The sequence below is a fragment of the Chiloscyllium plagiosum genome, unplaced genomic scaffold (assembly GCF_037043375.1).
Source record: "Chiloscyllium plagiosum isolate Xiang-an unplaced genomic scaffold, Cpla_swu_hap1 HiC_scaffold_47, whole genome shotgun sequence".
Classification (NCBI taxonomy): Eukaryota; Metazoa; Chordata; class Chondrichthyes; order Orectolobiformes; family Hemiscylliidae; genus Chiloscyllium; species Chiloscyllium plagiosum.
The window spans coordinates 41,828,357-41,853,456 of NW_028270185.1; the positions used below are offsets into that span (position 1 = coordinate 41,828,357).

Genomic DNA, 25,100 nt, shown 5'->3' on the forward strand with positions numbered 1-25,100 from the left:
AAACAGCAGATTCAGAAGGACAGAAGGAAACGGCAGATTCAGAAGGAAGCTGCAGATTCGGAAGGACAGAAGGAAACAGCAGATTCGGAAGGACAGAAGGAAGCAGCAGATTCGGAAGGACAGAAGGAATCAGCAGATTTGGATGGACAGAAGGAAGCAGCAGATTCGGAAGGACGGAAGGAAGCAGCAGATTCGGAAGGACAGAAGGAAGCAGCAGATTCGGAAGGACAGAAGGAAACAGCAGATTCCGAAGGACGGAAGGAAGCAGCAGATTCGGAAGGACAGAAGGAAACAGCAGATTCGGAAGGACAGAAGGAAGCAGCAGATTCGAAAGACAGAAGGAAGCAGCAGATTCGGAAGGTCAGAAGGAAACAGCAGATTCGGAAGGACAGAAGGAAACAGCAGATTCGGAAGGACAGAAGGAAACAGCAGATTCGGAAGTACAGATGGAAGCAGCAGATTCAGAAGGACAGAAGGAAACAGCAGATTCGGAAGGACAGAAGGAAACAGCAGATTCGGAAGGACAGAAGGTAACAGCAGATTCAGAAGGACAGAAGGAAACAGCAGATTCGGAAGGACAGAAGGTAACAGCAGATTCAGAAGGACAGAAGGAAACAGCAGATTCGGAAGGACAGAAGGTAACAGCAGATTCAGAAGGACAGAAGGTAACAGCAGATTCAGAAGGACAGAAGGAAACAGCAGATTCGGAAGAACAGAAGGTAACAGCAGATTCAGAAGGAAACACCAGATTCGGAAGGACAGAAGGAAGCAGCAGATTCAGAAGGACAGAAGGAAACAGCAGATTCAGAAGGACGGAAGGAAACAGCAGATTCGGAAGGACAGAAGGAAACAGCAGATTCGGAAGGACAGAAGGAAGCAGCAGTTTCGGAAGGACAGAAGGTAACAGCAGATTCAGAAGGACAGAAGGAAACAGCAGATTCGGAAGGACAGAAGGTAACAGCAGATTCAGAAGGACAGAAGGAAACAGCAGATTCGGAAGGACAGAAGGAAGCAGCAGATTCGGAAGGACAGAAGGAAACAGCAGATTCGGAAGGACAGAAGGTAACAGCAGATTCAGAAGGACAGATGGAAACAGCAGATTCGGAAGGACAGAAGGAAGCAGCAGATTCAGAAGGACAGAAGGAAACGGCAGATTCGGAAGGACAGAAGGAAGCAGCAGATTCGGAAGGACAGAAGGAAGCAGCAGATTCAGAAGGACAGAAGGAAACAGCAGATTCGGAAGGACAGGAGGAAGCAGCAGATTCAGAAGGACAGAAGGAAACAGCAGATTCGGAAGGACAGAAGGAAGCAGCAGATTCAGAAGGACAGAAGGAAACAGCAGCTTCGGAAGGACAGAAGGAAGCAGCAGATTCGGAAGGACAGAAGGAAGCAGCAGATTCAGATGGACAGAATGAAACAGCAGATTCGGAAGGACAGATGGAAGCAGCAGATTCAAAAGGACAGAAGGAAACAGCAGATTCGGAAGGACAGAAGGAAACAGCAGATTCAGAAGGACAGAATGTAGCAGCAGATTCGGAAGGACAGAAGGAAGCAGCAGATTCAGAAGGACAGAAGGAAACAGCAGATTTAGAAGGACAGAAGGAAACAGCAGATTCGGAATGACAGAAGGAAGCAGCAGATTCGGAAGGACAGAAGGAAACGGCAGATTCAGAAGGACAGAAGGAAACAGCAGATTCGGAAGGACAGAAGGAAGCAGCAGATTCGGAAGGACAGAAGGAAGCAGCAGATTCAGAAGGACAGAAGGAAACAGCAGATTCGGAAGGACAGAAGGAAACAGCAGATTCGGAAGGACAGAAGGAAACAGCAGATTCAGAAGGACAGAAGGAAGCAGCAGATTCAGAAGGACAGAAGGAAACAGCTGATTCAGAAGGTCAGAAGGAAACAGCAGATTCGGAAGGACAGAAGGAAACAGCAGATTCGGAAGGACAGAGGGAAGCAGCAGATTCGGAAGGATAGAAGGAAACAGCAGATTCGGAAGGACAGAAGGAAACAGCAGATTCAGAAGGACAGAAGGAAGCAGCAGATTCGGAAGGACAGAAGGAAGCAGCAGATTCGGAAGGACAGAAGGAAGCAGCAGATTCAGAAGGACAGAAGGAACCAGCGGATTCGGAAAGACAGAAGGAAACAGCAGATTCAGAAGGACAGAAGGAAACAGCAGATTCGGAAGGACAGAAGGAAACAGCAGATTCAGAAGGACAGAAGGAAGCAGCAGATTCAGAAGGACAGAAGGAAACAGCTGATTCAGAAGGACAGAAGGAAACAGCAGATTCGCAAGGACAGAAGGAAACAGCAGATTCGGAAGGACAGAAGGAAGCAGCAGATTAGGAAGGACAGAAGGAAACAGCAGATTTGGAAGGACAGAAGGAAGCAGCAGATTCGGAAGGACAGAAGGAAGCAGCAGATTCGGAAGGACAGAAGGTAACAGCAGATTCAGAAGGACAGAAGGAAACAGCAGATTCGGAAGTACAGAAGGTAACAGCAGATTCGGAAGGACAGAAGGAAGCAGCTTATTCGGAAGGACAGAAGGAAACAGCAGATTCGGAAGGACAGAAGGTAACAGCAGATTCAGAAGGACAGAATGAAGCAGCAGATTCGGAAGGACAGAAGGAAACAGCAGATTCCGAAGGACAGAAGGAAACAGCAGATTCGGAAGGACAGGAGGAAGCAGCAGATTCGGAAGGACAGAAGGAAACAGCAGATTCAGAAGGACAGAAGGAAACAGCAGATTCGGAAGGACAGAAGGAAGCAGCAGATTCGGAAGGACAGAAGGAAGCAGCAGATTCGGAAGGACAGAAGGAAACAGCAGATTCGGAAGGACAGAAGGAAGCAGCAGATTCGGAAGGACAGAAGGAAACAGCAGATTCAGAAGGACAGAAGGAAGCAGCAGATTCAGAAGGACAGAAGGAAACAGCAGATTCGGAAGGACAGAAGGAAACAGCAGATTCAGAAGGACAGAAGGAAGCAGCAGATTCGGAAGGACAGAAGGAAACAGCAGATTCAGAAGGACAGAAGGAAGCAGCAGATTCGGAAGGACAGAAGGAAACAGCAGATTCAGAAGGACAGATGGAAACAGCAGATTCGGAAGGACAGAAGGAAACAGCAGATTCAGAAGGACAGAAGGAAACGGCAGATTCAGAAGGAAGCTGCAGATTCGGAAGGACAGAAGGAAACAGCAGATTCGGAAGGACAGAAGGAAGCAGCAGATTCGGAAGGACAGAAGGAATCAGCAGATTTGGATGGACAGAAGGAAGCAGCAGATTCGGAAGGACGGAAGGAAGCAGCAGATTCGGAAGGACAGAAGGAAGCAGCAGATTCGGAAGGACAGAAGGAAACAGCAGATTCGGAAGGACAGAAGGAAACAGCAGATTCAGAAGGACAGAAGGAAGCAGCAGATTCAGAAGGACAGAAGGAAACAGCAGATTCAGAAGGACAGAAGGAAGCAGCAGATTCGGAAGGACAGAAGGAAACAGCAGATTCAGAAGGACAGAAGGAAGCAGCAGATTCGGAAGGACAGAAGGAAACAGCAGATTCAGAAGGACAGATGGAAACAGCAGATTCGGAAGGACAGAAGGAAACAGCAGATTCAGAAGGACAGAAGGAAACGGCAGATTCAGAAGGAAGCTGCAGATTCGGAAGGACAGAAGGAAACAGCAGATTCGGAAGGACAGAAGGAAGCAGCAGATTCGGAAGGACAGAAGGAATCAGCAGATTTGGATGGACAGAAGGAAGCAGCAGATTCGGAAGGACGGAAGGAAGCAGCAGATTCGGAAGGACAGAAGGAAGCAGCAGATTCGGAAGGACAGAAGGAAACAGCAGATTCCGAAGGACGGAAGGAAGCAGCAGATTCGGAAGGACAGAAGGAAACAGCAGATTCGGAAGGACAGAAGGAAACAGCAGATTCAGAAGGACAGAAGGAAGCAGCAGATTCGGAAGGACAGAAGGAAACAGCAGATTCAGAAGGGCAGAAGGAAACAGCAGATTCGGAAGGACAGAAGGAAACAGCAGATTCGGAAGGACAGAAGGAAACAGCAGATTCGGAAGGACAGAAGGTAACAGCAGATTCAGAAGGACAGAAGGAAACAGCAGATTCGGAAGGACAGAAGGAAACAGCAGATTCGGAAGTACAGATGGAAGCAGCAGATTCAGAAGGACAGAAGGAAACAGCAGATTCGGAAGGACAGAAGGAAACAGCAGATTCGGAAGGACAGAAGGTAACAGCAGATTCAGAAGGACAGAAGGAAACAGCAGATTCGGAAGGACAGAAGGTAACAGCAGATTCAGAAGGACAGAAGGAAGCAGCAGATTCGGAAGGACAGAAGGTAACAGCAGATTCAGAAGGACAGAAGGTACCAGCAGATTCAGAAGGACAGAAGGAAACAGCAGATTCGGAAGGACAGAAGGTAACAGCAGATTCAGAAGGAAACACCAGATTCGGAAGGACAGAAGGAAGCAGCAGATTCAGAAGGACAGAAGGAAGCAGCAGATTCGGAAGGACAGAAGGAAACAGCAGATTCAGAAGGACAGAAGGTAACAGCAGATTCAGAAGGACAGAAGGAAACAGCAGATTCGGAAGGACAGAAGGTAACAGCAGATTCAGAAGGAAACACCAGATTCGGAAGGACAGAAGGAAGCAGCAGATTCAGAAGGACAGAAGGAAACAGCAGATTCAGAAGGACCGAAGGAAGCAGCAGTTTCGGAAGGACAGAAGGTAACAGCAGATTCAGAAGGACAGAAGGAAACAGCAGATTCGGAAGGACAGAAGGTAACAGCAGATTCAGAAGGACAGAAGGAAACAGCAGATTCGAAAGGACAGAAGGAAGCAGCAGATTCGGAAGGACAGAAGGAAACAGCAGATTCGGAAGGACAGAAGGTAACAGCAGATTCAGAAGGACAGATGGAAACAGCAGATTCGGAAGGACAGAAGGAAGCAGCAGATTCAGAAGGACAGAAGGAAACGGCAGATTCGGAAGGACAGAAGGTAACAGCAGATTCAGAAGGACAGAAGGTAACAGCAGATTCAGAAGGACAGACGGAAGCAGCAGATTCAGAAGGACAGAAGGAACCAGCAGATTCGGAAAGACAGAAGGAAACAGCAGATTCAGAAGGACAGAAGGAAACAGCAGATTCGGAAGGACAGAAGGAAACAGCAGATTCAGAAGGACAGAAGGAAGCAGCAGATTCAGAAGGACAGAAGGAAACAGCTAATTCAGAAGGACAGAAGGAAACAGCAGATTCGCAAGGACAGAAGGAAACAGCAGATTCGGAAGGACAGAAGGAAGCAGCAGATTCGGAAGGACAGAAGGAAACAGCAGATTTGGAAGGACAGAAGGAAGCAGCAGATTCAGAAGGACAGAAGGAAGCAGCAGATTCGGAAGGACAGAAGGAAGCAGCAGATTCGGAAGGACAGAAGGAAACAGCAGATTCAGAAGGACAGAAGGAAGCAGCAGATTCAGAAGGACAGAAGGAAACAGCAGATTCGGAAGGACAGAAGGAAACAGCAGATTCAGAAGGACAGAAGGAAGCAGCAGATTCGGAAGGACAGAAGGAAGCAGCAGATTCAGAAGGACAGAAGGAAACAGCAGATTCGGAAGGACAGGAGGAAGCAGCAGATTCAGAAGGACAGAAGGAAACAGCAGATTCGGAAGGACAGAAGGAAGCAGCAGATTCAGAAGGACAGAAGGAAACAGCAGATTCGGAAGGACAGAAGGAAGCAGCAGATTCGGAAGGACAGAAGGAAGCAGCAGATTCAGATGGACAGAATGAAACAGCAGATTCGGAAGGACAGATGGAAGCAGCAGATTCAAAAGGACAGAAGGAAACAGCAGATTCGGAAGGACAGAAGGAAACAGCAGATTCAGAAGGACAGAATGTAGCAGCAGATTCGGAAGGACAGAAGGAAGCAGCAGATTCAGAAGGACAGAAGGAAACAGCAGATTCAGAAGGACAGAAGGAAACAGCAGATTCGGAATGACAGAAGGAAGCAGCAGATTCGGAAGGACAGAAGGAAACGGCAGATTCAGAAGGACAGAAGGAAACAGCAGATTCGGAAGGACAGAAGGAAGCAGCAGATTCGGAAGGACAGAAGGAAGCAGCAGATTCAGAAGGACAGAAGGAAACAGCAGATTCGGAAGGACAGAAGGAAACAGCAGATTCAGAAGGACAGAAGGAAGCAGCAGATTCAGAAGGACAGAAGGAAACAGCTGATTCAGAAGGACAGAAGGAAACAGCAGATTCGGAAGGACAGAAGGAAACAGCAGATTCGGAAGGACAGAAGGAAGCAGCAGATTCGGAAGGATAGAAGGAAACAGCAGATTCGGAAGGACAGAAGGAAACAGCAGATTCAGAAGGACAGAAGGAAGCAGCAGATTCGGATGGACAGAAGGAAGCAGCAGATTCGGAAGGACAGAAGGAAACAGCAGATTCAGAAGGACAGACGGAAGCAGCAGATTCAGAAGGACAGAAGGAAACTGCAGATTCGGAAGGACAGAAGGAAACAGCAGATTCAGAAGGACAGAAGGAAGCAGCAGATTCGGAAGGACAGAAGGAAGCAGCAGATTCAGAAGGACAGAAGGAAACAGCAGATTCAGAAGGACTGAAGGAAACAGCAGATTCGGAAGGACAGAAGGAAGCAGCAGATTCGGAAGGACAGAAGGAAGCAGCAGATTCAGATGGACAGAATGAAACAGCAGATTCGGAAGGACAGATGGAAGCAGCAGATTCAAAAGGACAGAAGGAAACAGCAGATTCGGAAGGACAGAAGGAAACAGCAGATTCAGAAGGACAGAATGTAGCAGCAGATTCGGAAGGACAGAAGGAAGCAGCAGATTCAGAAGGACAGAAGGAAACAGCAGATTCAGAAGGACAGAAGGAAACAGCAGATTCGGAATGACAGAAGGAAGCAGCAGATTCGGAAGGACAGAAGGAAACGGCAGATTCAGAAGGACAGAAGGAAACAGCACATTCGGAAGGACAGAAGGAAGCAGCAGATTCGGAAGGACAGAAGGAAGCAGCAGATTCAGAAGGACAGAAGGGAACAGCAGATTCGGAAGGACAGAAGGAAACAGCAGATTCGGAAGGACAGAAGGAAACAGCAGATTCAGAAGGACAGAAGGAAGCAGCAGATTCAGAAGGACAGAAGGAAACAGCTGATTCAGAAGGACAGAAGGAAACAGCAGATTCGGAAGGACAGAAGGAAACAGCAGATTCGGAAGGACAGAAGGAAGCAGCAGATTCGGAAGGATAGAAGGAAACAGCAGATTCGGAAGGACAGAAGGAAACAGCAGATTCAGAAGGACAGAAGGAAGCAGCAGATTCGGATGGACAGAAGGAAGCAGCAGATTCGGAAGGACAGAAGGAAACAGCAGATTCAGAAGGACAGACGGAAGCAGCAGATTCAGAAGGACAGAAGGAAGCAGCAGATTCGGAAGGACAGAAGGAAACAGCAGATTCAGAAGGACAGAAGGAAGCAGCAGATTCGGAAGGACAGAAGGAAGCAGCAGATTCAGAAGGACAGAAGGAAACAGCAGATTCAGAAGGACTGAAGGAAATAGCAGATTCGGAAGGACAGAAGGAAACAGCAGATTCGGAAGGACAGAAGGAAGCAGCAGATTCGGAAGGACAGAAGGAAACAGCAGATTCGGAAGGACAGAAGGAAGCAGCAGATTCGGAAGGACAGAAGGAAGCAGCAGATTCGGAAGGACAGAAGGAAACAGCAGATTCGGAAGGACAGAAGGAAGCAGCAGATTCAGAAGGACAGAAGGAAACAACAGATTCGGAAGGACAGAAGGAAACAGCAGATTCAGAAGGACAGAAGGTAGCAGCAGATTCGGAAGGACAGAAGGAAGCAGCAGATTCAGAAGGACAGAAGGAAACAGCAGATTCGGAAGGACAGAAGGAAACAGCAGATTCGGAAGGACAGAAGGAAACAGCCGATTCGGAAGGACAGAAGGAAGCAGCAGATTCGGAAGGACAGAAGGAAGCAGCAGATTCAGAAGCACAGAAGGAAACAGCAGTTTCGGAAGGACAGAAGGTAACAGCAGATTCGGAAGGACAGAAGGAAACAGCAGATTCGGAAGGACAGAAGGAAGCAGCAGATTCAGAAGGACAGAAGGAAACAGCATATTCGGAAGGACAGAAGGAAGCAGCAGATTCGGAAGGACAGAAGGAAACAGCAGATTCAGAAGGACAGAAGGAAACAGCAGATTCGGAAGGACAGAAGGAAACAGCAGAATCGGAAGGACAGAAGGAAACAGCAGATTCAGAAGGACAGAAGGAAACAGCAGATTCGGAAGGACAGAACGAAGCAGCAGATTCGGAAGGACAGAAGGAAACAGCAGATTCGGAAGGACAGAAGGAAACAGCAGATTCGGAAGGACAGAAGGAAGCAGCAGATTCGGAAGGACTGAAGGAAACAGCAGATTCAGAAGGACAGAAGGAAACAGCAGATTCGGAAGGACAGAAGGAAACAGCAGATTCAGAAGGACAGAAGGAAACAGCAGATTTGGAAGGACAGAAGGAAGCAGCAGATTCGGAAGGACAGAAGGAAACAGCAGATTCGGAAGGACAGAAGGAAACAGCAGATTCAGAAGGACAGAAGGAAACAGCAGATTCGGAAGGAAGCTGCAGATTCAGAAGGACAGAAGGAAACAGCAGATTCGGAAGGACAGAATGAAACAGCAGATTCGGAAGGACAGAAGGAAACAGCAGATTCGGAAGGACAGAAGGAAGCAGCAGATTCGGAATGACAGAAGGAAACAACAGATTCGGAAGTACAGAAGGAAACAGCAGATTCGGAAGGACAGAAGGAAACAGCAGATTCGGAAGGACAGAAGGAAACAGTAGATTCAGAAGGACAGAAGGAAGACAGTGTAAGAGCCAGTATGGACTTTGAGAGATTAAGTTAATGTAATATTTAATGATTGTGTTACTGGAGCAGCATTTTAATAGAGATGGGGTCAGATAGTGATTAGGTAAGAATCACAGAATCCCGACAGTTGTGAAACAGGCCCTTCCGCTAACAAGTCCATGCCCACCCTTCGAAGAGTAACCCACCCAGACCGATTCCCCTCCCGTACTATCCCATATTTACCCCTGACTAATGCACTTAACCTACACATCCCTGAACACTCCGGGCAATTTCGCATGGCCAATTCACCTAACCTGTACATCTTTGGATTGTGGGAGGGAACCGGAGCACCCGGAGAAAGCCCACACAGACACGGAGAGAATGTGCAAACTCCACACAGACAGTCGCCTGAGGCTGGAATCGAACCCAGGTCCCTGGTGCTGAGAGGCAATGGTGCTAACCACTAAGCCACCATACTGCCCTAGGGGGCTTGGATTTGTTTATAGTTTTTGTTTGGTTTTTATTATTAGAGTTCGGAAAATAAATTTTATTTTTCATTAAAAGGTGGAAAGTCAGGGTTTTCTTTCACTCATTTACACTTTTAGCAAATGCCAACAGTATGGGTTCAATTCCCATCACCGATTTGAGGGACTCTCCTTCTCAACCTCTTCCCTCGCCTCAGGGTTGGTGACCCTCAGGTTAAATCTCCACCGGTCACTTCTCTCTAATGAGAGAGCAGCCCCTATGGTCTGGGAAGACTATGGCAACACAACTCAACAATGGGAGATGAGCTTTTCTGGGCTTTTAAATTTTAATTAGCACAGGGGTTGGACCTCTGCATCGGGACAATAGGCAGCATCCTGTAAACAAACCCTTTGGGTAAAATGCAATTCAGCCAATCAGTTATAATTCTCACACGCTGTCTGTCTCCAGTCTAGAGGAAAGCATTTGCACTTTTTGAATTTTAAGGGGCACCCTTGCTGTCTAAGACTTCACTCGAGCTGCAGAGAACTCAAGCCTTCAGCTCCAGCAGGCAGCAAAAACTTACTAAACTAACAGAAAGCCAAACTATGGATCTTCTTGGTTCTGTGTGAGCCCTGGCCTCACCCACTCACATTTCAAAGAAAACCAGCCAGGGAGAACTCAAAAGCTGTTTACCAACTCCCTGTCTGAAGGAGACAACACACCTCTGCAAGAGAAACAGGATAGAACACATGTCTTATCATCACATCATTCAGCAAGCTGGCACAGAATCTATGGCCTGAAGGCCTTCCTCCTGCTCTGTGAAAACTGTTTGATCCTTGAGCACAGCTTCAGGCTCAGAAAGTGGATTGTATTATGGGACAGTGGAGGTGGAACGAAGCAATGGTTGCAGATTCCGAGACTGAAGAAGGAAGGGAGATCTCTTCAGGAGGAACAAAACTCAAATCAATATGAATAAGTTTAAACCAAAAGCCTCCATACTTTTAAGATAGATACTTGATGAAGTAATCAAAGACCAGGTCAAAAAGTGATTGGATGGCAGCAAAGCATTTAAAGAACACAGTAGGGAGAGACAAAGAGAGATTTATTTGTTCATCAATAATCATTTAAACATCATCAATGAAATAAAAGACAGCTGATGTGAGTTTTTATACATTAACATAAGTTGGCTTTATGGAATGAAAATGCCTAGAAATACAAAGTAAAATAAAGAACTGACATCATAAATCTAAATAGCAAACTTTATTAACTATTGAATTATGGAATAACTGTTCAAAATTATAGTTTGGTTTTGTTAAGGAATTGAATAATTTATAAGATAACAATCTCCTGATTAATCTCAGAGACAAACACACAAACACGCATATAGATGAGAAGCAGAATTATGCCACTGATGTCCATGAATTTACCTATAATTTTAAAAGTTTGGAGCTGTTCCATTTAACCTTCAAATTTGACTTTCCACTAATCCCATTTATTATGTCCAACACAAAACTATCCTCTGCTATCTGATGAAAGTCTCCCCATCTTTACTACCTTCTGAGGCAGGGAGTTCCGACCTCTCACACCACTCCAAGGGAGAATAATTTTCAGCATCCCTGTGCTGAAAATGGGAGCCCTGATTTCTAAACTCTGCCACTTAGTTCTGGATTCACTACACAAGCGAACACCTTTTCAACCTTCATGTTGGCAAGACAATTCACGACAATACTTCAATGGGGACCCTTCTCACTCTTCGAAATATTCTCCTCATCTCCATCTTATTTTCAAAATAGTGTACCCAAATTCTGGGTTCCCCCACAAGGATAAATATTGTTCCCACATCCACACCTCACTCTTCTCAACTCCAGTAGAAACAAATACAGGCTCTCCAACCTTGGGAAAATCTTTGAGTGGAACTGAGAAATAAGAAAGGGATGATCACGTTATAAGGATTGGATTATGGACCCCCAAATAGTCTGTGGGAAATTGAGAAACAAATTTGTAAGGAGATTTCAGTGATCTGTGAGAATAATAGGGTGGTTATAGTAGGGGATTTTAACTTTCGAAACATTGACTGGGAATACCATAGTATTCAGGGTTTCGATGGAGAGGAATTTCTGAAGTATGTAAAAGAGATTTTTCTGATTCAGTATGTGGATGTACCTATTGGAGAAGGTGCAGAGCTTGACCTACTCTTGGGAAGTAAGGGCAGGTGACTGAGGTGTCAGTAGAGGAGCACTTTGGGGCCAGCGACCATAATTATAGTAGTTTTAAAATAGTGATGGAAAAGGATAGAGAAGATCTAAAGTTCTCGTTAAAGTTCTAAATTGGTGAAAGGCCAATTTTGACAGTATCAGGGAAGAACAGTGGGCGGCACGGTGGCACAGTGGTTAGCACTGCTGCCTCACAGCGCCAGAGACCCGGGTTCAATTCCCGCCTCAGGCGACTGACTGTGTGGAGTTTGCATGTTCTCCCGTGTCTGCGTGGGTTTCCTCCGGGTGCTCCGGTTTCCTCCCACCATCCAAAGATGTGCAGGGTCAGGTGAATTGGCCATGCTAAATTGCCTGTAGTGTTAGGTAAGGGGTAAATGTAGGGGTACGGGTGGGTTTCGCTTCGGCGGGTCGGTGTGGACTTGTTGGGCCGAAGGGCCTGTTTCCACACTGTAATCGAATCTAATCTAATCTAAAACTTTCAAAAGTTGATTGGGTGCGGATGTTCACAGATAAAGGGATGGCTGAAAAATTTAAAAATGAGATAATAAGAGTCCAGAGACAGTATATTCCTGTTAGGGCAAAAGTAAAGGCTGGTAGATGCAGGGAATGCTGGAAGACTAGAGAAATTGAGGTTTTGGTCAAGAAAAAAGGGAAGCACATGTCAGGTATGGATAGCAGAGATCGAGTGAGTCCTTAGAAGAGTGTAAAGACAGAAGATGTATGGACGCAGAACATAGAACATTACAGAGCAGTACAGGCCCTTTGGCCCTCGATGTTGCACCAGCCTGTGAAACCAATCTGAAGCCTATCCCTCCTACACTATTCCATTTTTATCCATATGATTATCCAATGACCATTTAAATGCCCTCAAAGTTGGTGAGTTTACTACTTTTGCAGGCAGTGTGTTCCAGACCCCTACTACTCTCTGAGTAAAGAAACTACTTTTGACAGCTGTCCTGTATCTGGGACACCCGGACCAACCAACCCAACCACCTCGTGGCTCAACACTTCAACTCCCACTCCCACTCCACCAAGGACATGCAGGTCCTTGGCCTCCTCCATTGCCAGACCATAGCAACACGTCGGTTGGAGGAAGAGCGCCTCATCTTCTGCCTAGGAACCCTCCAACCACAAGGGATGAACTCAGATTTCTCCAGTTTCCTCATTTCCCCTCCCCCCACCTTGTCTCAGTCAAATCCCTCAAACTCAGCACCACCTTCCTAACCTGCAATCTTTTTCCTGATCTCTCCGCCCCCACCCCCACTCCGGCCTATCACCCTCACCTTGACCTCCTTCCACCTATCACATTTCCAATGCCCCTGCCCCAAGTCCCTCCTCCCTACCTTTTATCTTAGCCTGCTGGACACACTTTCCTCATTCCTGAAGAAGGGCTTATGCCCGAAACATCGATTCTCCTGCTCCTTGGATGCTGCCTGACCTGCTACACTTTTCCAGCAACACATTTTCAGCTATATCTATCACCCTCAACTTCAAGCTATGACCCCTCCTGCAAGCCATCACCATCCTAGGAAAAAAGCTGTCAATGTCCACACTATCTAACCCTCTGATTATCTTATAAGTTTCAATTAAGTAATCTCTCAACCATTTTCTCTCGCATGAAAACAGCCTCAAGCCCCTCAGCCTTTCATCATAAGACCTTCCATCCATACGAGGCAACATCCTCGTAAATTTCCTCTGAGCTTTTTCAATGCTTACACGTTTTTTCTATAATGCAATTACCAGAACTGTACATAATACTCTAAGTGCGGCTGTACCAGAGTTTTGTACAGCTGCAGCATGGCTTCATGTCTCCGAAACTCAATACTTCCACCAATGCAAGGTTTGTGAAGGTTTGTAGTTCAGGTTGAGGTTTAGGGTGTAGGTTTGCTCGCTGAGCTGTAGGTTTGATATCCAGGCGTTTCATTACCTGGCTCGGTAACATCATCAGTGGTGACTTCCAAGTGAAGTGAAGCTGTTGGTCAGAAACACAGCCAGAAACCCTAACCACCTTACCATACATTAAAGAAGTTTCAGAAATGACAGCCAGACTACTAAGACGCTTCGGAATCCTAGTAGCACACAAACCCACCAACACTCTCAAACAAAAACTAACAAACTTAAAAGACCCAGTACAACCCATGGACAAAACCAACGTCATCTACAAAATTCCATGCAAGGACTGCCACAAACACTACATAGGACAAAGAGGAAGAAAGTTAGCCACCAGGATACATGAACACCAGCTAGCCACAAAAAGACACGACCCTCTCTCCCTCGTAGCCTTACACACGGATGAAAAAAAATCCACCATTTCGACTGGGACAACACATTTATCCTGGGACGTGCTAAGCAAAGATATGCCAGAGAATTCCTTGAGGCCTGGCACTCCAACCACAATGCCATAAATAAACACATCGATCTAGATGCCATCTATCAACCCCTCAGAAAACAAACAGGAAATGACATCACCACAAACTCCAGGAACCCCATCCAGGAGAAAGATATAAATAGAAAGCAGGAGACAACAGCTTCGCTTCACTTGGAGGTCGCCACTGATGATGTTACCTAGCCAGGTAATGAAATGTCTGGATATCAAACCTACAGCTCAGCGAGCAAATCTACACCCTAAACTTCTACCAATAAGAGCTCACACACTGTATGCCTTCTTAACAACCCTGTCAACCTGGGTGGCAACTTTCAGGGATCTATGTACACGGACACCGAGACCTCTCTGTTCATCTGCACTACCAAGTATCTTACCATTAGCCCAGTGTTCTTTATTCCTGTTGCTCCTTCCAAAGTGAATCACCTCACACTTTTCCACATTAAACTCTATTTGCCACCTGTCAGCCCAGCTCTGCAGCTTACTTACGTTCCTCTGTAACCTGCAGCTTCCTTCAGCAGTATCCACAATTCCACTGACCTTAGTATCTTCTGCAAATTTATTAACCCATCCTTATACTCTCTCATCCAGGTCATTTGTAAAAATGACAAAAAGCAGTGGCCCCAAAACAGATCCTTGCAAAACACCACTAGTAGCTGAACTCCAGGATGAACATTTCCCATCAACCACTACCCTCTTGTCTTCTATCAGCGAGCCAATTTCTGATCAAACTGCTAAATCACCCTCAATCCCATACCTCCGCATTTTGTGCAATAGCCGACCATGGGGAACCTTATCAAACATCTTACTGAAATCCATATGCAGGGGAACCTCGATTATCGGAACAAGATGGGCGGGCACTATTTCGTTCGGATAATCGATTATTCGGTTCATCGATTAAATGCCTTTCCACTGGGGCTTGGAGTTTTTAAAGTCTGCTCCCCATTCAGGAGACTGTAGCAGCACACAACGCATGACCCCTAGCCCCCAACACCGTCCCCTGCCCCCCGCCCCCGTCCATCACTGCTCCCACCCCAATTCCATCCAACACTGCATCCCCCCACCTCCCATCCCGTGTGCCCCCCAGTTCACCCCTGACACTCTCTCCGGGGCAGCTGGACCGGACACCAACAACAACACAGATACACCGACACACACACACAGACACACACACAGACACACACAGACACACACACAGAGACACATACAGACACACACACACACACACAGAAACACACACACCGACACACACACAGACACACACACACAGACACACACACAGACACACACACACACACGCACACAGACACACACACACAAAAACACACATGCACACACACACACAGATACACACACAGACATACACATGCACGCACACACAGACACACACACAGTCCCACACACATACACACACACGCACACAGACGCACACACAGACACGCACACACTCACTCAAACACACAAACTCACACAGACACGCACACAGACACACACACACATGCACACAGACACACACACAGCTACACAGACACACAGCCACACAGACACACACACACAGACACACATGCACAGACACACACGCACAGACACATGCACCCACTCACAGACACACATACACAAACACACACACACAGGCACACACACACATGCACACAGACACACACACACAGACACACACGTGCACGCAGACACACACACATACACATAGACACACGCACGCAGACATACACACTCAGGCACACACACAGAGACACAGACACACACACGCATACACACATACACACAGACACAGACACACACAGACACGCAGACATACACACACGCGCACACACAGACACACACACAGACACACACACATACACACACAGACACACTCACACAGACACGCACACACACAGACACACAGATTCACACACACAGAGACACACACACGCACACACACATACACACAGACACACACACACAGACATGCAGACACACACACACGCGCACATACAGACACACACACAGACACACACACATACACACACAGACACACTCACACAGACACGCACACACACAGACACACAGATTCACACACACAGAGACACACACACGCACACACACATACACACACATGCACACACACAGACACTCACACACGTGCACACACACAGCTACAGCCACATGCACACAGCTACACACACAGACACACGCATACACACACAGCCACATACACACACACACACACAGCGCTACACACACATACACATGCACACACACACAGCCACATACACACAGATACACAAACATATGCACAGAGACACACACAGACACACACACACGCACACAGCTATAGCCACACGGATGCACACACGCACATGCACACACACACAGCCACAGCCACACACACGCACACGCACACACACAGCCACAGCCACATACACACACACACAGAGCTACACACACACATACACATGCACACACACGCAGCCACAGCCACACACACACAGACCCATACACAAACACACACACACACACACACACACACATACACACACACACACACACACACACACACACCTTTATACTGCACCTTTTTGACAGGTTCCACCTTTGCCCTGGACAGGACAATATTGTTCAGATTATCTGGTGAAGAGGGGGGAGCGGTTTAGGGTACACCCCTCTGTAGAACTCCAGGGAATGTATGCGGAGAGAGAGAGGGTGGGAGGTCAGTCATTTGGAGACGGTGTCTGTTTAATCACTGTAAACAAAAGACACGATCACAGTTGGAAACACGTCTTTGATGTAATTTTTCTATTGGGACCTCGAGATCTCCTTCGGATAATCCAAATTTCGGATAATTGCTGTTCATATAATTGAGGTTCCCCTGTACACAACATCAACTGCTTTAACTCCATCCACCTGTTTGGTCACCGTCTTAAAGAACTCAATAAGGTTTGTGAGGTACAACCTACCCATCACAAAACCGCGTTGACTGTCCCTAATCAACTTATTCTTTTCTAGATAATTATAAATCCTATCTCTTATAACCATTTCCAAAAGTTTACCCACAACTGAAGTAAGGCTCACTGGTCTATAATTTCCAGGGTTGTCTCTACTCCCCTTCTTGAACAAGGGGACAACATTTGCTATCCTCTAATCTTCTGGCACTATTCCTGCCGACAATAACAACATAAAGATCAAAGCCAAAGGCTCTGCAATCTCCTCCCTGGCTTCCCAGAGAATCCTAGAATAAATTCCATTCGGCCCAGGGGATTATCTATTTTCACACTTTCCAGAAGTGCTAACACCCCCTCCTTGTGCACCTCAATCCCATCTAGCCTAGTCGCCTGTATCTCAGTATTCTCCTCGACCGCATTGTCTTTTTCCTGTGTGAATACTGATGAAAAATATTAAATTAGCACTTCGCTGATCTCCTCAGACTCCACACAGAACTTCCCACTATTATACTTGATTGGCACTAATTTTTCTCGAGATCATTCCTCATATATCTATCGAAAGCTTTTGGGTTTTCCTTGATCCTATCTGCCAATGACTTCTCATGTCCCCTCCTGGTTCTCCTTAGCTCTCTCTTTTGGTCTTTCTTGTCTAACTTGTAACTTTCACACGCCCTAACTAGCCTTCACGTCTCATCCTAACATCAGCCTTCATCTTCCTCTTGACAAGAGATTCAATTTATTTAGTAAACCACGGCTCCCTTGCTCAACTACTTCCTCCCTGCCTGACAGGTACATACTTATCAAGGACGCACAGTAGCTTTTCCTTGAATAAGCTCCACAGTTCTATTCTGCCCATACCTTGGAGCTTCCTTTGCATCCTCAATCTTGCCTAATTGCATCATAATTGTCTTTCCCCAAGCAATAACTCTTGCCCTGCGGTATATACCTATCCCTTTCCATTGCTCAAGTAAACGTAACCAAATTGTGGTCACTATCACCAAAGTGCTCACCTACCTCCAAATCTAACAAATGGCCAGGTTCATTACCCAGTGCCAAATCCAATGGGACCTTGCCTCTTGTTGGCCTATCTACATATTGTGTCACGAAACCATCCTGTGCATATTGGACAAAAACTGACCCATCTAAAGTACTCAAACGATAATATTTCTAGTCAATGTTTTGAAAATTAAAGTCCCCCATAACAACTACCCTGTTACTCTCACTCCTGTCCAGAATAATCTTTGTTGTCCTTTCCTCTACATCCCTGGAACTATTCGGAGGATACAAAGCTCCCAACAGGGTGACCTCTCCTTTCCTGTTTCTAACCTCAGCCCAAACTACATAAGTAGACGAATCCGCAAACGTCCTTTCTGCAACTGTAATATTGTCCTTGACTAACATGCCACACCTCCCCCTCTTTTACCATCTTCTCTCTTCTTACTGAAACATCTGAATCCTGGAAACTGCAACAACCATTCCTGTCCCTATCCATGTCTCTGAAATGGCCACAACATTGAAGTCCCAGGTACCAACCAATGCTGCAAGTTCACCCACCTTATTCCGGATGCTCCTGGAATTGAAGTAGACACAATTCAAACCAACTTCCTACTTGCCAGTGCACTCTTGCAACCTTGAAACCTCATTTCTGACCTCACTACTCTCAACATCCTGGACACTGGAACTACATTTTAGGTCTCATTCCCCAGTTGAATTAGGTTAAATCCTACCGAAGACCATTTGCAAATTTTCCCCCCAAGATATTGGTATCCCTTTGGTTCAAGTGAAGACCATCCTGTTTATAGAGATCACACCTACCCCATAATGAGCCCCAATAGTCCAGATATCTGAATCCCTCCCTCCTGCACCATCCCTGTAGCCACTTATTCAGCTCCTCTCTCTCCCTATTCCACGCCTGTGGCACAGATAACAAACCAGAGATAACAACTATGTTTGTTCGAGCACTAAACTTCCACCCTAACGTCATGACTATCTGCCTTAAATCCCCATCCCTTTTCCTACCGATGTCGTTAGCGCCTATGTGGACCACCACTTGGGGCTGATCCCCCTCCCCATCAAGGATCCCAAAACACGATCACAGATATCACGAACCCTAGCACCTGGGAGTAAACACACCAACCATGAATCTCTTTCATTCCCAGAGAACCTCACGTCTGACCCCTGAACTATGGAGGCCCCAGTGACTAATGCTCTGCTCCTCTTGCCCCTTCCTTTCTGAGCAACAGGGACAGACATTGTGCCAGAGATCTGTACCCCATGGATTATCCCTTGTAAGTCGTACCTCCCCCCAACAGTATCCAAAATGGTGTACTTGTTATTGAGGGGAATGGCCACAAGGGATTCCTGCATTGTCTGCCAGTTCCCTTTCTATCCCTGACTGTAACCCAGCTACCTTTCTCTTGTACCTGAGATGTAACTGTCTTCCCTCGCAATATGCCCTCTGCCTCCCGAAAGATCCGAAACTCATGCAGCTCCAGCTCTAGTTCACTAACAGTTTTCAAGGAGCTGGAATTGGGTGCACTTCCCACAACCACCTGATGAAGGAGTGGCGCTCCGGAAGCTCGTGCTTCCAAATAAACCTGTTGGACTATAACCTGGTGTTGTGTGATTTTTAACTTTGTCCACCTCTGTCCAACAATGGCACCTGCACAACATTTTATTATTGTTGAGCAGCAGCTGCTGCATTTCAGTGGGAATTCTAAGTTTCCTAAAGAGACATTAGGAACTTCGATGATGCTGAGGGATTCGAGGGTTTGTTGGAGCAGATTTATCATGGATTGAATATAGCTACACATGGTAACGAGACACCAAAACACCAAACACCAAACAAATTCTGAGTGTTTTTTCCCCCAAGGAATGGAACACTAACAGTGAAAGATCTGAAACTGATCAACACAGAATATCAGATTTACAAACTGATTTGTGTGTTGAGAGTGTTTGGAGTTTAGCGATGCACCACGCAGGGTGTTACCAACACAAACAATGTTGCCCAGAGTGGGAGGAATGAAACCTCGATTTTGTCATTAAGAATATGTTCATACGATCGTTTAAGGTAAGAAATATCAGCAAATTACTGCAAATGCTCCAAATCTAATTTTTTTCTTTAAAAGTGTTTAAATAGTCATCTCAGGCAGCGACTGTTGACAGAAACAGAATTAATGTCTCCAATCAAATGTGACTCATTCAAATTGAAATTTGTGATCCATTTCTCTCCGTCGGGTTTAGTGTATTAAATAGTTTCTTATTTACTGCTCTCGTTGTGATCACTATTACGATAACCCATTTTACCTGTTCTTCAGTTTTAGGTGACTCTTTTCAAAAGGTCACAACATTCGAACTAAGGCCAGATATTGGGATGGGCGATACCACCGTTCTGAATCTTTGGTAAGAACTGAACTTTAAAATCTGAGTCAGAAAAGGGAGCACAATTTAGTAAATCGAACTCAGTATTAATCATGAACAATTGAGCTCTCATCGCCCTTGGACTCGCAGCTCCGTGCAGGGGAAGGGACTCAATCAGTAATTAAACCAATGGAGGGTTTGCAGACCTCCTCATGGGTCTGCTCCTGGGCCTGGCCATAAACAGGTCCAGGCAGCGGGCCGTGGAGGGGGTAATTAGGGCTGACTGCCTGCCCCTCTTCCGTTGTTACGTTAGAGCCCGTGTGTCTCTGGAGAAGGAGCACGCGGTCTCCACCGACACCCTGGAGTTGTTCAGGGAGAGATGGGCGTCGCAGGAAGTGGAGTATATTATTCCCCCTTCTCACTCTATTTTTATTTGATCCCTGCCCTCCCCTCTCACTGTTTGATCATACAGCCCTCTGAGAAGGCACTGCTTGTCACTGGACACCCTGGAGTTTCCTTTCTTCCTGGTGGTGGAAATTGAATAAAGATTCGTGCACCTTGTGTCTTTCTCTGTGTCTCACACCTGCACACACACAACATGGGGCTGGGGAAAATATAAGCACTACCGCAGTTAGGCGGGACTGTGGCGGTAAGAATAAAATACGTAAACAGGGGATTTCGAGTCTCCACAGTTTCGAACACTGACTCTGTTGGCTGGTGTAAAAGAAAAGAAAAGGAGAGTTAGAATCCCCTCAGTGTTAGGGGATTGACAGGTAAAGAATGTATATATAGAGAGAGCGTGTTTGCAGTGACTGCACAGACATTCTACCGGAGATTTGAATAGTTTGAGGACAGCTCGGTTCTCTAAAAGTCAGGAATGAATTCATGCCTGTTCCCTATAGCACAGTTCAACAGAAAGGTGAGAAATACTGAGGCATATCCCCATATACCCTCATTAACTATCGGGCATGTGTAAAGTAAAAGTCTTCTTCTGTTAAGTGCCTCATTAGATTAGATTAGATTTTTTTAGATTAGATTACAGTGTGGAAACAGGCCCTTCGGCCCAACAAGTCCACACCGAACCGCCGAAGCGCAACCCACCCATACCCCTACATTTACCCCTTACCTAACACTACGGACAATTTAGCATGGCCAATTCACCTGGCCCTGCACATCTTTGGACTGTGGGAGGAAACCGGAGCACCCGGAGGAAACCCACGCACAAAAGGGGAGAACGTGCAAACTCCACACAGTCAGCCGCCTGAGGCGTAATTGAACCCGGGTCTCAGGCGCTGCGAGGCAGCAGTGCTAACCACTGTGCCACCGTGCCGCCCACATCTGGTAAAACAGAGGATCAGCTCCAATGGAAAGGGCGATTTCAAAATGGAATAACTAATTTAACTCCAGCTCCGCACCTACATTCAATAGGAAAAGAAAGATATTCACCGTTGTACAGGGACAGTGGAACCAGGGTTTCGCCTGCGGCTGTTGACCAACGCTAGATTCAAACCAAAACTCACAAATACTTCCAGACATACTTGTTCATTTGGACAAAGTATTGCAGGTAGATCGCGCTCCCTCGCAGTTCATTTCAACACCGATGGATTGTACCTGTTCTGCACTATTTCTGAGTGTTTCTACGCTCATGTCCCATTCAAATGCACACAATTCCAAATAGATCAATTTTTATAACGTTTCAATGATATTGCAAATTTAAACATAAAATGATTTTGTTCTAACATTAAAATGAATCCTCCAAGTTAATTCCGGATATTTGACATTAGAAAGTGTTGTGTTGAGTAGATGACTGTTGAAAGGTGACCAATAGGTTACCAGGTCACATTGTCAGTCACCGCCTCCAGACCAGTGCCCAAAAATAATCAGAGACATTCATTGATTCTCCTACCTGGTACACCAATGATGGCCAGGATCAGGTCATATAATTTCCTGACACTGTTGAATGTTTCAACCATGTTCATTTGTTTTGAGGAGTTTATTCCCGCCGTCACCGGTGTCTTGCCAATTTTCTCTGAGGTGATGAATTCACAGATCTTTTCTGTTATAACTTGTGCGGTCACATTCAGGTCACATCATCGCCACTCTTCGGCTTATTTTGTAATGAACAAAGAGATGACGATAGTGAGTCAATTCCCTTTTGTGATTAAAATTATTTTGGGCTGAAACTCCAAAGTACAATCCCATTATGCTAATTGGCCAATGAAATTTGGGAGTTGGATCCTGATGACATTAATGCTGTTGAATCAAATGATTCATTCAAAAACAACACAATTTTACTGCTAATTGTTCATCCTTTCGTTCTGGCCATTCAGTCATTAAATTGTATGTGGTCAAGACTTTTTCCCTACCTGTCGTTACGTCTATCTCTCACTCTGTCTCTCTGTAGCTCTCTGTCTCTCCAGCAGTCTGTCTGCAACACTTCATTTTTCCATGTGTACCTCTCTCTCTCTGTCTTTCTGTCTTCCCCCAACACCTCTCTGTCGATCAGTCTACTTCGCTATCTGTTTTTTTATTTCTCTCTCTCCCTGCTGGTGTGTCTAACACTGTGTTTTCTCTTTCTTTGTTTATCTCTCTGTCCCTGTCTCCCTCACACTCTCTTGTAGTCTGGGGCTGCTCTGTGGCTGTAACTTGCTCTGTAAATGTGATTATTCACTTACCCAATCAAAACTGCAGAATATATGACTAAGAATAACATATTCACAAAATTTTACTTTTTGAACTAGAATCCGACTACTTCAATGAGAGCAAAATGAATACGTTGCTGTGAATTTGAAATTTTCTACACATAAAGATCGAAAGGTTCTCAGCGTTCTCTCCTGAGTTATTCCCTTCGATCCTTTACCTTTCAACACCAACTCATCTTCACTCAGGGCAATGTGGCCTGTCCAGGAGGAAGCTGAGTGGGAGATTCCAGCATGAAGATGTCTGACTAAAATGCACACATTACTCCCACTTTTTTCCCTTTCTTAACTCAACAAACTCATGTTTCGTGGATGATAGCAATGGCCTGGAAAGACCCTTTAATCTCTCCACTGGACACTGACAGGTCGACCCTATCCACCCACCTGACATGACAAAGGAGCAGGAGATAGTCAAAGTGAAATCACTGTCAATAACGTTGGCACATTAAAAAAACGGGCCTTTTTGGGCTAAGAGCAGGATTATTTAAGTGATGCTTCTTTGCAAGTGTCCTTTCTTAAAGAGATTTGTTAAGCAGGGGCTCCATTAGTGTAATGGTCCCTGCTAATGTCACGGCCTCCATTGGGATGATGGTTTACCATTAGTGTCAGTTAGCGACAGGCTCTCCACTAGGGTTGACTCTTGATTCTAGACCACACAAAGTTCAGTTTTGAAACACACTTTATTCCTCGTCAGCCAGCGAGAGATCCGAGTAACATCAAAGGAGCCTCAGAGCCTCCTTGGGATGGCACTCCTCCACAGATCTCTGAACATTACATGCAAGCAGTATACGTTATATTCCTTATGGGGGTGACCAATACAAATTTCTTAACATCACATGGTTAATCGCTAGTACATCATTAAACAGTATTTCCCAACCTTCCATGACTAATTATTGCTGCCATCCTGTTGCAAATACCATATTGTTCACCTAAGCATCTTACAGGATTATTCTCATAACCTTGTGTTAATGGGCCAGGATGTGTTTAATAGGAGGCTGTATTGTTGCCATTGTTAGTATTTACATCATCTTGTTACAGAGGAACCTCGATTATCGGAAGGGCACGGGCAGGGAGTATTTCATTTGGTTAATCGAATTCTGGATAATGGAATGCCAGATAATATAGTTTGGTGATATTGCTGGATAGTCCAATATTCAGATAATCAAATGCCAGATTTCTTTTTTAGAAATCCGACAGTGTGGAACCAGGTCCTTCCATCCAACAGCAATCCTCTGAAGTTTACCCCACCCAGACCCATTCCCCTACCCTACATTTAATCCTGCCTAATACACCTAACCTACACATCCCTGAACACTATGGGGCAATTTAGCAAGGCCAATTCAACTAACTTGCACATTTTTAGATTATAAGAGGAAACCAGAGCAAGTAAAAAAATTGAGTAACACTTCCACAATTCTTTTTGTTATGATATTGCATAATAGACTGGCCTCTGGAAATCTAGGGCACACATCCAATATGGTAAACAAATACTAATTCCCACTTTTTGTTTTTGGTAGGGATCCTATGCAATCAATTAAGACCCTTATGAAAGGTTTCTCAAATACGTGAATGTGTATTAAAGGTGCTTGTTTTATCACTGCCTGAGATTTTCCAATAACCTGACACATATGATATGTCTGTCAAAACTCAACTACATCCTTGTGTAGTCCAGGTCAGTAAAAATGTTTTTGTATTTTGGCTTGAGTTTTCCTTGCTCCCAAGTGACCTCCTCTTGGTAATTCACATGCTTCCCTCAACACCTTTCTATAACCCACCGGTAATACGACTTGATGAAATTCTGTCCATTTCTCATCCACCTGAATATATCATGGTCTCCATTTTCTCACCAAGGCATCATTTTTAAGAGAATAACATTTGGGCATATACTCAGATTCTTCTGCTATGTACACTTTTTAAAACAAATACCTCAGTTTTTCATCTTTATGTTTAAGTCAATTAATTTCTCTGAACTAAAAAAATCCACTTTGACCTCGATCTGCCCTTGTTTTTTTTTAAAACAATCTGATAATTCTCCCATGGGGATTTCCTGCTGCGATACTAACTGCTGTGTACATACCACCACAAGCAAAGGTTGAGGAAGCTCTGCATGTGCTGTACTCCCCCACTACCACCCTGGAGACGGAACAGCCCGAGGCCCTGTTTATTGTAACT

General features: G+C 45.6%; 1 protein-coding gene across 1 annotated transcript in view; it reads right to left on the reverse strand.

Moving 5' to 3' along the window:
• Positions 1–22,202, reverse strand: part of LOC148136122 (putative G protein-coupled receptor 139) — a 75,564-nt gene extending 53,362 nt beyond the window's left edge. Inside the window, exon 1 of the mRNA XM_087984032.1 lies at positions 22,136–22,202. Within this exon, the coding sequence (XP_087840158.1) occupies positions 22,136–22,202 (67 nt within the window). The remainder of the gene's footprint in view (positions 1–22,135) is intronic.
• Positions 22,203–25,100: the final 2,898 nt, after the last annotated feature.